The following is a 16724-nucleotide window of genomic DNA, read 5'->3' as shown; positions in this document are numbered from 1 at the left end:
CTTAAATGCCCTAATTGAAATAAGGTCTATTCCAGGCTTAGTCTAAGCCCTGTCTGTGAAACTGGGCATTAGTGCATCAAAACAGTAGTATAACAATGTCTTACTGTTTCAAAAACAGTATTGTAACTATTAGGCCTGTCACGATAACTACTTTTTGTCGTGCGATATATTACCCCAGAAATAATTGCGATATGCGACATTATTGTCATTTTAAGACCATTTTATGCCACTGAATATATAATCATATTATAACAGCATAATAATGCAAGTAGACCTACACACTTTCAAATGACAATGAACTTAACTCTTAAGAATATTTAGATACTGGATTTGAAGAGTCAAAATAATAATAATGTTGAATAAATAATAAATTTTGCTAACAAAAACTGCAAAATAACAAGTAGAAAAAAAAAAAAAACACTTGCAAATGCACAAAAGGCACTTATATGGAGATTTTCCATCTACAGGTTTTCCCCTGACCTTATTTTCTCAGTAAAGTAAGGGTGCACGCTATTGTCAGATGTCCATGTGAACAAAGACACAGATTTAGCAGTCAGATTGGCAGCCTGTTGAGGTATCTGTTTTTCTAGAGGCGTGTTTGAAAAACTTCTTTTAACTTGAGCGCCACGTTTTAGCGTCGTGTCCTGCACGAGATGCTGCGAAAGACGCGAGTGCAACAGTCAAACATGTTTCCATGGAAAAACGGCGCAGTGGAATGCAAAAACACGTTCTCTATGAAAACAAACTACACACTTGCGACCGCCGCATCCTGTTTGAAACTAGCTGTGAGCGTGCACCATTTCGTGCTGTCATGGTTATATTTGCACCAGTGGATTGCGGAAACTGAGTGCATTTGTATTTATTCTTCCAAACTGTCTGCAGTTGTCAGGAAAACACTATAACAACTCGAATGGCGCATTTTTCCACCTGTCGATGTCAGCTCTGTGTATGAAGAAGCTGAGCCCCGCTTTAGTCTCTGAGAGCAGACAAGATGACAGAGGCAGCACGATTGGCAAAATGTTGGTGACATTTATTTTTGTGTAAACATAATGGGCAATATATCGCATCACCAAAAATTATGGAGGTCATGTCCATATATATCGTGCTATAAGTCGATATATATCGACTATCGCGACAGGCCTAGTAACAATGTCTTGGTGTTTCAAAAACAGTATTGTAACGTCTTAGTATTTCAAAAACAGTACTCTATTGTAGTTCTGTTTATGTTGTTAATTGATTTCATGCGATTTTCATTTTCACTCAAAATGAACTACTGAAAAATTGCTACCGTTGGTGGATTTCATCATAAAACAATACTGCATATTTTAATGGATTAAATGTTAATCAACTTTCATGTCACATGGTTTTACATCTATAGATGCACCCCATTCACACAAATTCATAATAATTTGTTACAAACAAATTCCCATTTCCCCAAAAATGTTTCTCAGCTTCACTTTGCTAGCATGTTGTTCTTTCCTAGCTAGTAATCGGCTTGATTAGCCTAAAACTTCCACCCTGTTAAACACTACTTTGCAAAAATGTATAGAAACGTGAACAAATTTCCTATCCCACATGTGAAATATTCAGTCAGGATTTTTGGGCTATACTTGAACTTGAGGCCTGAGCTCGACCATGATACTATTTTAAGCATAAGATTCCACACCAGGAATTTCAAAAGGATTTCTGTCTTTTTTTTCTTTTCTACTCTATTTGAAGTACATTGAGGTTTGTAAACCTAAAATACTGAAACTGTCTGTCATTGCATGTATGGCGTTTCACAGTAAGAAGGCATAAAACTCTACATGTGCATTTTAATAATAATTAATCCATAGGTAAGGAAGCTGATCTTAGCTCTTTTTCTTGCAGATATCTGTGGTCAGCAACCTGTCCATGTATAACCAGAGTGGACAGAGTTGAGGTCATGCAGTTGTTTGCAATGCTTTTGTGGGACACATGGGTTTTCCCAATGATTTTCTGTCCATTATCTTAATGTCCTTTCATTAAAAAATAGAACATGAAAGCAAAGAAATGACTTGATCAGATAATAATTACAGATTTTTTTACAGTCACAAATGGTTAAATCGGAACTATTCAAGACTAGATAATATTTCATGATTTTCTTTCTGTATGTCAAGAAAGTTGCCTGATCATCAATGAAACTGGACTTTTGAACAACTAATTGCATAATGTACTATTATCTGTAAGAATAAAGTATACTGAATAAAAATGGCTTATTCATGTAATTTTTACATTTGACCTTTATTTAAAGGTACACTATAACTTTTGCCGTTCTAACGGTTAATAAACAAAACTGTTTATATATGTCTCATAGATAATGTGTGTGCGCACATGTGTGAAAGATTGTACATACATTTTGTAAAATAAAGACACCCAAGATTTGTAAACATTTAAACATGTTGCGTGCACTAAAGCAAGGCAGACTATCTAATATGAAACTGAGTTCAGTTTAATATTTCAACTCTTTCAAATAGCATAAACTCATCTCATATCCTGACGAAACTGTCACAGAAGGCTGGTGTTTGTTGAATGAGACTTGTCTGATGGGTGTCTTTCTAATGTGGTTGTTAATAGTTGTCTTTTTTATGCTATAGGGCCTTTTTAAATGGTACTTTTGTACCTCAGGAGGTAGAGTCACTCAAACATTGTGTATCTGCTGAAAAACCTTTACTTCAGTTTCTTTAGTTTTAGAATATTGCAGGTTATGCAGGAATACCAGTGAAAACAAAGTCCTGCAATGTCTGAACACTATCACAGACAAGCAGCGGTGAGACAGAGAGCTTCTTGAACTAATACTGCGACGTCTGAACACTCTAGAGAACAAGTTTGATAATGTTTGATAGTGAACACTCAGATACCCTTACTGTTAACATAGGAATTAAGAGCGTATGTAAAGGTCAGGCACTGTTAATCAAATGCCTTTAATTAATTGATCATCAGCAAGTGTGAGCACCTCTATAAAAGCAGAAGTTCTGGAAATCTGAGTGTCTGGAGCCTTCAGGTGTGTGTTAACACAATGCCAAGGAGGAAAGACATCAGCAATGGATTTTAGAGAAGAAAGTGTTGTGGCATCAGTCTGGGAAGGGTTAGGTTTGCAAAGTTGCTTCTGAACAAACCACAAGACTTCTATAACAATGTCCTTTGGACAGATGAGACCAAAGTACAGATGTTTGGCCATAATGCACAGCGCTATGTTTGGTGAAAACCAAAAGAGCATATCAGCACAAACACCTCATACCGAAAGTCAAGTATGCTGGTGGAGGTGTGATGAATTTGGGCTTGTTTTGTACCCACAGGCATTGAGTAGAACATGAACTCCTCTGTATACCAAAGAATTCTAGAGTCAAATGTGAGGCCATCTGTCCGACAGCTAAAGCTTGGCCAAAATTGAGTCATGTAACTGGACAATGATCCCAAGAACATCAGCAAATCCACAACCCTCCCTTTTGGAGAAGCTACGGTGGCCGTCTGGCCGATATGTTATCGTCTGACGCTGCATTCACATGGGGCGTCGGCATTAACGCTTGACGGAGGCCGTGGCTGAAGCTTGCGCTGACGCGACCGTCATAGTGACAACAGCCAATCACGTTACTTTCTGGTGTTGCATGAACGCAATTGGCTAGCAACTGCTCTAGGGTATTTGCATAAGTATTTGCAGTAGGGTATTTGCATCGCCTGTATTGGTGCTTGAAAAGTTGAGAAATCTTCAACTTCTGCCACGAGTGAAGCGACGCAACGGAACCCACAATTCACTGCGGCAATGCACGACATCACCCATTCAAAGTAAATGAGAAGAGTTAACACCGATGCCCCGTGTGAATGCACTGTGAGAGTAGCTTGTGTGAAGCAATGAGGTTTCTTCTTACTTCTAACAAACAACGATCTCTTCTTCTGATAAACCAGATGACTACTACTACTACTACATGCGTATTTAACGTAGTGACGATGAAAGCTGCCTCTAAAAACACAAACAATTTAAAAGAACAACAACATAGTGACTAAACGTGCTCTGTAGAGTGTTTGTCCGTTTAGGGCTGCTGTAGAAACATGCCGGCGCATAATGGCGACTTGAAAACCTGTGGTGTATGTAGATAGAAATGGCTCATTCTAAGGTAATAAAAGCATAACGGTTCATTATGTAAGGTCTTTATACACCACTGAAAACATAGTTATGTATATTATATAGCATTTCAATAGATCTGATGAAATCCTTAAAACTGTAGTTTTTTAGGTGAGAATGTAGTTGTTTAGACCTGAAATAGGTGACTCATATTTAATCATAGCGCCTATTTTACAATTTCGTTTTCGGAGATGCAAGCTCCAGGCCATCAGCGGCCATTCAGTGCTCGCATACACGCTGAGAACAGCTTCATCTCGGCCAGTGCTTCAAGGATTTGCAGCTAAACGGGCAATCTTTGGTCTTATTACTTGTTCCAGAGCAAATCAAATTGAGCTGTTAAGTTTAATAATTTTATGTTAATTATTAAACCAGCTGTTCGTTGCTGACACATCAAACCAAGCTGTATTCATGTTATCATAACTCTCCAACCAATCAAAATAATTTAAATCACTCCTGACAGTAGGCAACATGCGCTTTTCGGCAATATATTAGAGTAATTTCTTGGGGTGCTTCTCAATATCCCTCCTCATTTCCTTGCTCCTCCATCCTCCATCCTATGACCCGGAAACCGATCGAGCTCAGCCATCTTGTAGGACATCTCAATTATTTTATTGCACCGAGAGGAGGCGAGGAACAAGGAGTGAAGAAGCTTCCTGAGGAGTCATGAGCGAGGAGACAGGTGTATCCTTTGCGGAAGTCTTTCACGTCAAGAAACCTGACGCATGTATACATTCTCCCACGTCACATCTGACAACAATAATTTAAATGTATGCTTTACTTTTGCAGTTTAAATAAACTTTACATCTCACATATTTCAACGGGACATCTTGCATTATTAATATTTATTATGATTTTTTAAATAACCAAACTTTTTGGTTTGTCTCTGTATTTCAGCAATCAAATGTATCAGAATCAGTATTATTGCACCTTCAAAGCCATGAATCTCTTCAGGTGTGTCACTGAATCATTGGTAACATCTCCTTCATCACCAGAGCAGTTCAGATGGAAACATACTTAAGATGACTTTGTTCCAGTAAAAGAAGAAGATGTGTTTTATATGAGACAACTTAAGTCTTTTGTTTATTGTCACATAAAAAAGATGAAAAGTTTTTCTTACATGAACATGTAGTGGATCTCAAATGAACCACTGACACCAGGCTCTTTGGCAGACCAAGAGGACAGGAAATACACAAACACATCCACCCTCAGATCAGTGGTTTCTCAGCTCACACCCTCTAGTCACAGGCCGTTCTGAGTAAGGACTCTCAAATAAAGCGTAGTTATAGGTACACAGTTATAGGAACTAGCCACCAAGGTGGTTCCTAAAGAACTAATTTTCCCCCAGGCCATTTTACTTGTTGCATTCGCACCGGCAGTAGGAACAGTAGGGTTAGTTCACCTAAAAATAAGAGCCGCAAAACTCTCCAGACATCTAATGACAGTTTCCCTCCAGTCCAGTCCTGTGGTGTCTAGGAGGTTGATGGGGTGCTTGAAGGTGTTGTGGAGAAAAATAATCTCTTCCTTACAAATGAAGCTCAAGAGGCAGAGTTTCAGAAGTCAAAATAAGACTTTATTGTACAAAGCAACAAAGCCGAGATGCCTGCAGGACATCTGAGTTTGTCTCTGGCTTGGGCGCAATTCTTATACCCTCTTCTTCTCTGTGACTTCGCAATAACCATGTGACTCAACTCTCTGGTAAGATTCAACCTCAGTTTCACACAATTAGGTTTTCCTTTTCTCACCTGTATCTCTAGTAGTGGCAACCTGCCAAATGATTGTCAACCCTTTATCATAGGCAAGATGTAACATTTTCCAAGGAGAACTGGCTCTTCCTAGAGGAGGGAAGCCTCAACATGACATCATTCACAACCACTTGTGGTGTCCTGAAAATACCCTTAACTTGGCAGAATACTCAGTGGGTCACATGACTCCAATACTCCGGACCTGGTGACAGTTCTTGCAGTCATGTAATAGGCCATGAGGCCTTCAAAACACATCTGGCTGTTATATTATTCAAACTATTTCTACAATGTTTTTCTTATATGATTGATTAAACATTCCAACAAAGGTAGCCCTGATCCGGAACAAGGTCTTCAGGGTCTCGCTGTCAAGGGAGCAGGCAACAAAAGTCCTTAACAAATGAAAAAAATTTAGGCTCTCCTGAGCCAGGACGATTATTCTTGCCCTATCATCTATTTTGGGCGGTCTGGTCATCTGTCACATTTTCAGGTGTGTGTGCAGGTAGACAAACAGACAAAGAGTCAAATCGATAAAAATCCAATATGAAGTTTAATCCAAACAGGCAAAGTAATCCAATAAAGGCAGAGAAACACACCATAATGTAAACGTGACCAGACAAGCACTAATTAAACAGGAGGAACTTAAATACACAATGGTGATGGACTAAATGATGAACAGCTTTGATGATAGTGTCCATTGTAACAGATGAGTGATGGGAAAATAAACAAAGGAACATAGGAACCAAGGAAATAATAATAATTCCTTACATTTATATAGCGCTTTTCTGGGTACTCAAAGCGCTTTACAATACGGAAGGAGGAGTCTCCTCAACCACCGCCAATGTGCAGCATCCACCTGGATGTTTTCTGTGGGAAAGATGCAGGTTTTCTGTGTGTCTCTTTGTCTCTGCTCTTCCATGTGGCAACCAACATTCTTTAGCGCAATAAAACTTCTCGGGGGATGGGGGACAGACCCCAGAGTGAGCTTTAAACAATTATTGGTTAACTATAACAAATAATTGTGTCTGATTTGTCTTAGTCGTTACACCAGGATGCCGAGGTTACACCCCTACTCTTTTTCGAAAGACATCCTAGGATTTTTAATGACCACAGAGAGCCAGGACCTCAGTTTAACGTCTCATCCGAAGGACGGTGCTTTTTTTTAATAGTATAGTGTCCCCATCACTATACTGGGGCGTTAGGTATGGGGTTACGTTTCTGACGCAATTCTGCGTGTGCAAGATCATATTTTGAGTGCGCAAAAGGGCATTTTGCATGCGCATGAACTAAATTTTGAGGAGAAATGTTTGTCTCGCAAATAAAAAATTATTTCGAGCGAACGAAAATCAATTTTGCATTTAAAAGAAATTTATTTGGATGTGCGCAGACGTTCTCTTTCGTGTGTGCAACGTTTCACTTGCTTGCTCTCCTGATACCCACGCTGAGTGCTTTCAATTGCCAATGGCTCACATGCTCAACACAACCGAGGCGTTACAATATGACATAATTCCAGCCAATCAGAGATGAGGCTGCTAAATTTTGATTAGCTGGCTTGACAACCAATCACAAGACTCCCTGCTTTACCGACAGAGGAAGAGGTAAAATACATGGTGGAAGAGCGTCTCAGGTTACGTATGTAACCATGGTTCCCTGAGAACAGGGAACGAGACACTGCGTTTGAAACGCATATGGGGAACGTCATCATGTGAACCGGTGTCTGAAAGCAATATCAAATCTCACCAATCCTATTGGCCGGCGACAGCCTATGACGTCATCATAGACGTAAAGTAATATCAAAATACTTCATATCTTTGAAATTATTTAAACAAAAACATTCACAAAAGAGATGTTCTGTAAAAAAAAAAAAAAAACTTGTGCTAAAAATCTTACTATTTAGGATGAATAGTATGCACATTGGGATGCAGGGTTGTTCTCCCTCACTGCAAAAAAAAAAAAAAAAAAAAAATGTGGGTAACAATGACATATGCAAATATAACAGTAAGTGAAGATCTTTCACTGTTATATTTGCATGTCATTGCTACCCACGTAATTTGATTTTTGAATTTTTTTTTTTTTTTTTTGCAGTGAGGGAGAACAAGCCTGCATCCAAATGTGCATACTATCCATCCTAAATAGTGTAAAGTATTTTGATTATTACTTTACCATTATTACATTGCATTTTTGCATTTCTTCTTTTTTTCAATTTCTATTTAACACGGTTTGTGCTTGTTATTAGACTTTATAAGGCACGTCAAGTTTATTTGTATAGCGCTTTTCACACACGCTGGTGATTTTTACTTTCGCTTTCCCTGGCAGCGCTAAATCAAATATAGCCTGAATGTGTGAAGATAAACTCTTCAGACCTTTTACAACAAGTGTTAGTTCCTTGTAACATCAGGAGATAACATGAAGATATTATTAAAACAAAACGGTCTCTTTCCTGCTCGTGTCCCACATCCCTCTCAAAGAGCAGAGCGGTAGGCTATATGACGCATCTTTGTGTAGAAATAAAAAACGAATGTTTTTAAAAAAATAATATTTAACTTTATTTATATAATAATATTTAACTTATTATTTGGGTTACCATTATTTACCGATATTTATTTCATAGTTTTACAGGCTGTAGTTTCATTGAAAGAATAGCTAAAATAAACACGCGCGTCTGTTACAAAATGGATGTTTGAGCTTTTTTTTTTTTTTTTTATATTTCAAAATTTATTTCATTGAGGTATATATACACACACAAACATACACACAAGCTCCAAATATTTATATGTATGATTACCATATTTAATATGTTTTTAAAATAGGCTATATAAAATAGTAAAATAGTATAATAAAAACAGATTTTGCTGCGGTACCGAAATTGGTACAGAGAACCGTAAAATTTTTATGGTATTGGTACCAACTACTGGAATTTTGGTACCGTGACAACACTAGTTCAGATGGAAATAGACTTAAGATGACTTTGTTCCAATAAAAGAAAAAGATGTGTTTTATAAGACACAAATTAAGTCTTTTGTTTATCTTTAAGTTGACAGTCACATAAAGTTTTTCTTACATGAACATGTAGTGGATCTCAAATGAACCACTGACACCAGGCTCTTTGGCAGACGAAGAGGACAGGAAATACACAAACACATCCACCCTCAGATCAGTGGTTTCTCAGCTCACTCCCTCTGGTCACGGGTCGTTCTGAGAAAGGATTCTCTTAAATAAAGCACAGTTCTACGAACACAGTTATAGGAACTAGCCACCGAGGCGTTTCCCAAAAAACTAATTTTCACCCAAAAATGAAAATTCTGTCAATAATTACTCACCCTCATGTCGTCCCAAACCTGTAAGACCTTATTTCATCTTCGGAACACAAATTAAGATATTTTGATGAAATCTGAGGGTTTCTGAGCCACACATATGTAGCAAAGTCATTGCACTTTTCAAGGCCCAGAAAGGTACTAAAGACATCGTTAAAATAGTCCATGTGACTACAGTGGTTCAACCTTAATGTTACAAAGGGACAAGAATACTTTTTGTGCGCAAAAACAAAACAAAAATAACAACCTATTTCAACAATTTTTTTCTCTACCCTGTCAGTCTCCTACACTGTTGACGTAGTACACACCGTGCAGCACTTCCAGGTTCTACATCAAAACACCGGCTCAGTATTGGCCGACACTGTTTATGTGAGCAGCACAACGTATATGTGTGATGCTGACGCAGGAGCCGGCCAATAATGAGTCCGCATTTTGATGTAGAACCTGGAAGCGCTGAGTGTAATTAATATTTATCCTCTAGTAAATAATTACATGTCATTTTGTTTAATCGTGGGAGAAACATGATCTCTATTTAAAAAAAAACAAAACAAAAAAAAAACGTGATTCTCATTTGATTTAGAATCGTGCCGCTCTAACAAATTTAAATAACGCCTGCACATTCAGCAAGAGTCTTACATACCACACAGAATTTTGACTTCATCTATACATGCAACTGAACTAAACCTCTGGACATTTCTGATCACTTTCTTATCTCTTTTAACTTACAACATCCTTCTTTCATTCCACTAAACCACCTGCCAGTCTAATTCAGATGCTCCCTTTCTCCCTACAGCTTTTCCTCTTGTATGTATTGCTCACTTTCCTCACTCCCTCAGATGTTAATAGCACCACATATACTTTATTCTCTACTCTAACATCCTGTCTAGAATAAAATCTGGTCAGCGTGTGGCCAGCGTGTGCTACTCCCTCTAACCCCTGGTTATTCAGTGTTCCTGGTTATTCATCCAGGAACACTGGACCAAACTCAGGGCAGCAATGAAAATGGTGGAAATCAGTGGTGACCTTAGCATGTATCAGTCTTTGCTTTCATGTTTTTCAAGGTTCACATTGCCAAAACAGTACTTCTGACACACACAAACTCTTCAAAAGATCTAGTTCACTCCTCTGCTCCCTTTGCCACCTTCACCTCATCTTTAACAGCTAATAATTTTGATTACTACTTCACATACAAAACTACAACCATCAGCAGTCACTTCTCAGCATCTCACATGCAGGAACTCAAACCAACCACACCCACAGCTAAAAATCTCATCTGTTCTCACAGAAGTCTCTAAGCTTCTTCCTCTCCAGTCATCCTACCACCTGCCCCCTTGACCCCATCCCCCTCACAACTTCTTCAAGCTATTTCTCCCACACTCTTGTGCACCGGCTAGCATATGAAATTCCTACAATGAAAAAAAATAGAGGTAATTCTGGAACTACATAAATTTAATTTCGATAGTGAATCCTGCATTTATATGTAGATGTCACTTCTGAAACTGCAGTGTGTAATTGGCAGTCGGTTCTCTTAGCAGCAAACAAAACTTTTATTCAATGGATTACATATAACCTTGAAAAGAGCACAAAGAACTTTCTCTTAATAATCAATAAAAAGCTGTCACTCATCTCAGTTGTCATATCATTATAATCACTGAATGTCATTTGTTCGGGTTTCTCAAATTACTATCATAAATGAGAACTTCCGATAGGGTTGGACGAACTTTGCTTGTATTCACATGTTTTGTCAAGATGAGAGGTAATTCACGTAGTGACTCCCTGGCCCTGGGTAGTTTGATGTCATTACTAATCACCCTGATGCTTTGACTATGCCAAAGTGCCGGCAACTTGTGAGAAGTGGTGGTACACAAGAAAAAGCGAAGGTATTCTGAAGATTAAAATATAGAAGTGCCGGTATTGTGTGTCGGTGGGTACCAGCCCACTTCGAGTACTGTACACACCAACACATCTTTCCTCTCAGGCATTTTTCCCACTGAATTCAAGCAGGCTTGGGTAACCCCACAGCTTAATCTATATTAAAGACTGCGCTTGTTGAAAGTTACGGACTTGTCTCTCTCCTCACTGCATGAAAAGATTCATTTTGGGGCTAAATTGGACATTGGAAATTTCAGTGAAACTTAAAGTGTACGGGCATGTGCGAAAATTTCCCAGTGAATCCTGTACACGTCCATACACTTGAGATTTTCGGAGACAGGTCATCCGAAATTTTCATTTTATTTGAAAATTATTTTCCTGGAAACTAACTATATATAGACGAGAATACTTTTTGTGCGCAAAAACGTTTAACTTTATTTAACAATATCTAGTGATGGGCGATTTCAAAACACTGCTTCATGAAGCTTTACAAATCTTTTGTTTCGAATCAGTGGTTCAGAGTGCCAAAATCACATGATTTCAGTAAACGAGGCTTCGTTACGTCATAAGTGTTTTGAAATTTCAATAGTTCATGTGACTTTGGCAGTTTGATACGCAGGGTTTGTTTATCAGTTAAAATATGTAGGTTATTTCAAATTAATTCTGTTTTGAATGTTTCAAACTCACTTAAAATAATCAAAAAGCCACTCAATGGTAGCCACCAACTGGTGTAACAAACTGAAGGTGTCACCGATCAGGGTTGCCAGGTCTGTGCAACAAAAATAGCCCTATGCGTTTTTCTCCATCGTATGGCTGGATTCTCCACTGAATTTGTACGTCTGTGGGGTGTTTGTGTGCCAAAATTGTACACGGGGGTGGATATCAACCTGCGGAAAAAGTTTTTACCCGCGGCAACAACTTGAAAGTAGCCCAATTCCGCAGGAAAACCGCAGACTTGGCAACACTGTCAGCAATTATTAGTGAATTAATCTAAATTAGTCTTTTGATGAACAGAATCACAAGATTTGAGTGACTGGGAATCTGGGATTAATCAAAATCCACACTCGTTGTTATGGCTATCTCGGGTTTGTAATCGAGAAAATAAACACTAATAGCTGCTTTTCCACCACAATTACCCGGAACAATTTGTCCCAGGAACATTTTTCCCCCAGACCTGTTTCTGTCTGCATTTCCATTGCAGTCTAAGATGTAGGTGCACACGACTTTCCAGTTCCAGCTGGATTTCGTCCTCCACATATAAGCTTAATAAAGCCTGAACTTCGACGCCGGTCGTATTTTTTTAGCAAATAGATTTTTTTTAGTGAATAGCAAACAACTCTTACTTCACGCACTGCTACAGACTTTTAAAAATGGTGGTTGAAATAAAATGCTGCGTGGAGTCAACCAATCAGAAATTTGAAAAATTACTACCTCGCCAGCAGGTACTTTCTGAGGGGGAAATTTTTGCCCAGACCCTGGTATCTGCAGTTCCTGCGGTGGAAACGCGGCTTATATCACGCACTGACATTTCAGGTCTGGCATTTGGAGCTGAATCACACGAGACTCTCAATTCCTGACGCTTCTGAATCAAATCTTTTAGGAATCGTTTACTGTCTTGACTCTCAAAGTCTGTTATTTCTCCTCCCCCACTGCCTCACTGCAGCTCTTCTCTTGGGCGCGCAGCGGCAGAGAGCGTCCGTTATTTTCTGAGGCTGAGAAAACGTAAATGGTGAGTGTGAATTCATAAAACTATTTTAAATAACATGTTTGCCAGAACATAGCATCAAAAATGTGTTCAATGTTGTATCGTTTTGTATTTTCGAGCCCGACATTGTTTTGAGCAGTTTATTCTCACTCCTGCTGCATTCAAATCATGCGTACGCTGACAGCGTCCGGTATTTTCCGAGAGATTTACATCATGCGAAGGTATTTGTGAGCGTGAATTCATAAAAGCCTTGTAAATAACATGTTCGCATAACACAACATCAAAAGCTTACAAAGTATTTACCAAAACATAAGATTAAGTGTTGTAGATTTTAACTGAGCGAGTGTATGTTATGAAATTAGTCTAGCTAAAATTTGCTAGCTTGGTAAAACTGGTACTTAGCAACTGCTACATAAATTTCTAAGAAGTTAGCTATTAGTAAAATATTCACATTTATTAATTAATGTTAGCCTAAGATAGTGTGCTTGAGTTAACGTAATAGCAGACACCTTCTCAACTGTTCTCAAAGGCTTCAAATACAGCACTTAAGGAGGTGCCGCCAGAATGAGTGGACTATAGGTGCGTTCACGCCATATCGTAATTACTTTAACTGTGAGATTCTAGCTTGTAAAAAGCATTCATGTCCTCGTAGAGCTCGCTTTTAAGCTAGGAGTTTTCTGAGAGCTCCCACGTGTACCACTTGGCCGCTGTACCATCTGACCGCTGTAGATTAATTTAGGCATTGATAGTGGTGCCATAGAAATACATAATTCCCACAGCTCCGAATATAACGTCACGTTTTGTCACCTCAAGATTCCGGTAAATACGAGGTGGCGTAAACGCAGCATATTGCTTCATTCACGTCACGCGTAATTAATAATCTTGAAATGGACTGAGAAAGGTCTGCACACGAAGTCGTCCATTTCTGGCTGTGTCAAGAAACCAGGCACGCCAGAGCACATGTACGGGTTTGATCACGGACATTTACAGTCCGGAAACGTGCCTTTTCATGTAGTGCCTCCCATTCGTAGTGAAAACACTTGAACTGGTTGTTTTCAATCAGGTATCATCTTTAATTTCACAGAACAACCAGCTGGATGATAACCAATAAGGTTATCTGCAGTTTTCGACATAGTTAGATCCTTCTGTCCACCCTCTCATTAATGGGCAAAACTGGAACTTTGCTGGATGAACCTTACCTCACAGGTAGATCATTCAAGGATATCTGGGGAGGTATCCAAACACATCATCTGGTCACAGAGGTACCACAGGGATCAGTTCTTGAACCTAGTCTCTTTTCCATATACACAACATATATGGCTGGGACCTATTATATAGGCACATGGTTTCTCCTACCATTGCTGTGCTGAGGGGACACAGCTATACTTTTCATTTTAACACGATGATCCAACGGTAGCAGCACAGATCTCAGACTGCCTGGTGGGTGAAAGAACATCAAGGGATGTTCCCTTCCGTTTTGAATTTGCCCTTTGTGATCCCAGAACTCTTGTTCAGGCTGCCTCCAAATTTGCAACAATACAGTTTCAGAAAACAGTCGTGAGTTAAAAAACAGCAACAGTTGTAGTTGTGTTTCTATGCGTCTTCTCTCTTTTTGTTGTTCCTCTTATCTTCATTGATTCTGCTTGTTAACAGCAGGTGTTCATCTCTAATGTGCGATCATATAATCGTATCATTAACTGCTACACTGCTTCAGTATACTTTTTTTTTTTTTTTTTACACTGTATGGACTGAACACTGAGTTCATTTTACACTGGGAATTTTGTTGTTTATGAAGCAGTTGTCTGTCTTGACATTACTTCAGCACACTTCCTCTTATCATTTACTGACATGTCACTCTTAACACGTTTGACCACAGCTGAATGTGCAACATCTAGACCTGGAAATTTTGGTCGCACTTTATATTTGGTGTCCATTACTACTATGTATTAAGGGGGAAAAAATTGTTAGGTAGAATGTACTTATTTTGTATTTGCATTGAAAAACAATTTATGAACAGGTTTTATAGTATGTGGGGGAAGGGAAGGTCAACAGTGTAATTGTTGACATAATTACAGAAATTAATTACAGTTAATATCTACATCCAAATGCAATAGTACAATGCATCAAATGATTAATTTAAATCATAGTACATTTAAATTAAGGTCTGCGATTTCCTATTTAATGTAGGACAGGGGTGTCAAACAAAGGTGTCCAATCCGGCCCGGGGGATGATTTGAACAATAATAAAAAAAAAAAAACTGTTATACATGGTCCACCGGCTATAAATTCGAACGATTATTAGTTTTATTTTGGCCAATATCTATTCTGGACTTGCAAACAAACTGCTTTGCAATAATTTCCCAAACTGTCATTTGAAAATATTACGAAGTCTGTAAACATGACATTAACACGGCCACATGGTGAATACGGATGCAAAGAGAAGAACACCGACGCGCCAGCAGAGCAAATACTGTACCAGGCCAAGCTCACTGTTTGTGAAATATAGGAAGAAAAATATAAATATTGAATTGATCTCACAAAGTAATCAATGAAGCTGGCTGCGCAGTAAATCTCTTATTTATATAACTGTTGCAATGAGAGTATTTGCAAGCGTGCATAACTTAGAATACACTCACGGCTCAAAGATTATTATAATTTTTTTTAACTTCACCTCTTATTGGCCATTGCATTCAAGAAATTAACAGATATGTTTGTGATTGGGAACATTACTCAACGCTGCAAAAACATGTAAATAGAAACCTTTGACTTTCTCCAGGGCACAAACGGCCTTATGCCTGCTACTTTCTGATTTTAGCAATTTTATAGGATCATTAAATATCACACTCTGCGACATGGACCAAATTAACTTGGGTGTGACATGTATGCAGACTGTACAATGCTGACTACTGAAGCATAGGCTATGACGCAAATACAAAGCTGAATTTAGATCCATTCATTCATCTTTATTTCGCAACCTGCTGTGACACCCTGCCATCCGGAAAGCAATTTTAAGTGAAGGGGAACAACTGAGGGGTCTTTAAGTATTTGAGAATAATGCAGGTGTCACGGTCATGCTCTGTTCATTTTAGTTCCTGTTGTGTCTGTTTGAGTTCATGTTTGTTGTCATTGGCTTATTCCGTTTAGCTGTTCCTATTTAGTTTCCTCATTTACTCTGTCTATATAATTAATTACTCACCCTCATGAGGTTCCAAACCCGTAAGACCTTTGTTCATCTTCGGAACACAAATTAAGATATTAGATAAGAATTAAAATATGCTACACTGTTTACATCCAGAGCTTTCAGGTTCTATGTCAGAATACTCTCTGAATATACTGTAGATGGATATGAAGAAAGTATGAAGAAAATCCTCTTCAGTTATTTATGAAAATGCTGAATTGAAGTAGTTTCAGAACTTGCGCTAAAAACACCAGTTCAGTAGAAAAACAAGATACATCATCATTATTCATGGTTAATAAATACTACTTTATAAAATACTAGCATATATAGATATCGATAACAATAATTCACTTCAAAAATCATCTTATTTATTATTTTTGTCTTGTTTCTAGTCTAAATATCTAAAAATTCTTAAATCCAGATGTTTTTTTACTAGATAAGTAAAATGACATAAGATATTTTTCTTGTTTTCTAAAAAAAAAAATCAAAATGAAGTGAAAAGCAAGCAAAATTATCTGCCAATGGGGTAAGAAAAATAATCTTGCTTCTGTTTGGGACAGAAACAAGATTATTTGATGATTATTGGCAGATCATTTTGCTTGTTTTAAGCAAAAACTCGCTTCATTTAGATTTTTTTTTCTGGGTTTAAGATTTTTTTTTTTAGATATTTGGACTGGAAACAAGACAAAAATACTGAGAAGGTGCTCACTGCAGAGCAAATGGTTGGAGCTTACGTTAGCTCCCCCTCGCTGGACATCTAGCGAGGAGGAGCGAA

The 16724-nt window shown here is 38.2% G+C and overlaps 2 protein-coding genes across 4 annotated transcripts in view; one reads left to right on the top strand and one right to left on the bottom strand.

Annotated features, from left to right (window-relative positions):
- Window positions 1-2200, top strand: part of LOC127510700 (membrane-spanning 4-domains subfamily A member 4A-like) — a 45524-nt gene extending 43324 nt beyond the window's left edge. Inside the window, exon 7 of one of the 3 annotated variants that reach the window (XM_051890639.1) lies at window positions 1870-2200. In XM_051890639.1, the coding sequence (XP_051746599.1) occupies window positions 1870-1920 (51 nt within the window). In that variant the 3' untranslated portion in view covers window positions 1921-2200. The remainder of the gene's footprint in view (window positions 1-1869) is intronic. The other 2 variants (XM_051890638.1, XM_051890637.1) reach the window with 2 other exon arrangements.
- Window positions 1-16724, bottom strand: part of LOC127511450 (oocyte zinc finger protein XlCOF6-like) — an 832024-nt gene that overhangs the window by 412743 nt on the left and 402557 nt on the right. The window lies entirely within an intron of this gene.

The sequence above is a fragment of the Ctenopharyngodon idella genome, chromosome 4 (genome assembly GCF_019924925.1).
Source record: "Ctenopharyngodon idella isolate HZGC_01 chromosome 4, HZGC01, whole genome shotgun sequence".
NCBI lineage: Eukaryota > Metazoa > Chordata > Actinopteri > Cypriniformes > Xenocyprididae > Ctenopharyngodon > Ctenopharyngodon idella.
Note: the sequence above shows the minus strand (reverse complement) of the source record. Positions and strands in the feature narration are given on the sequence as shown.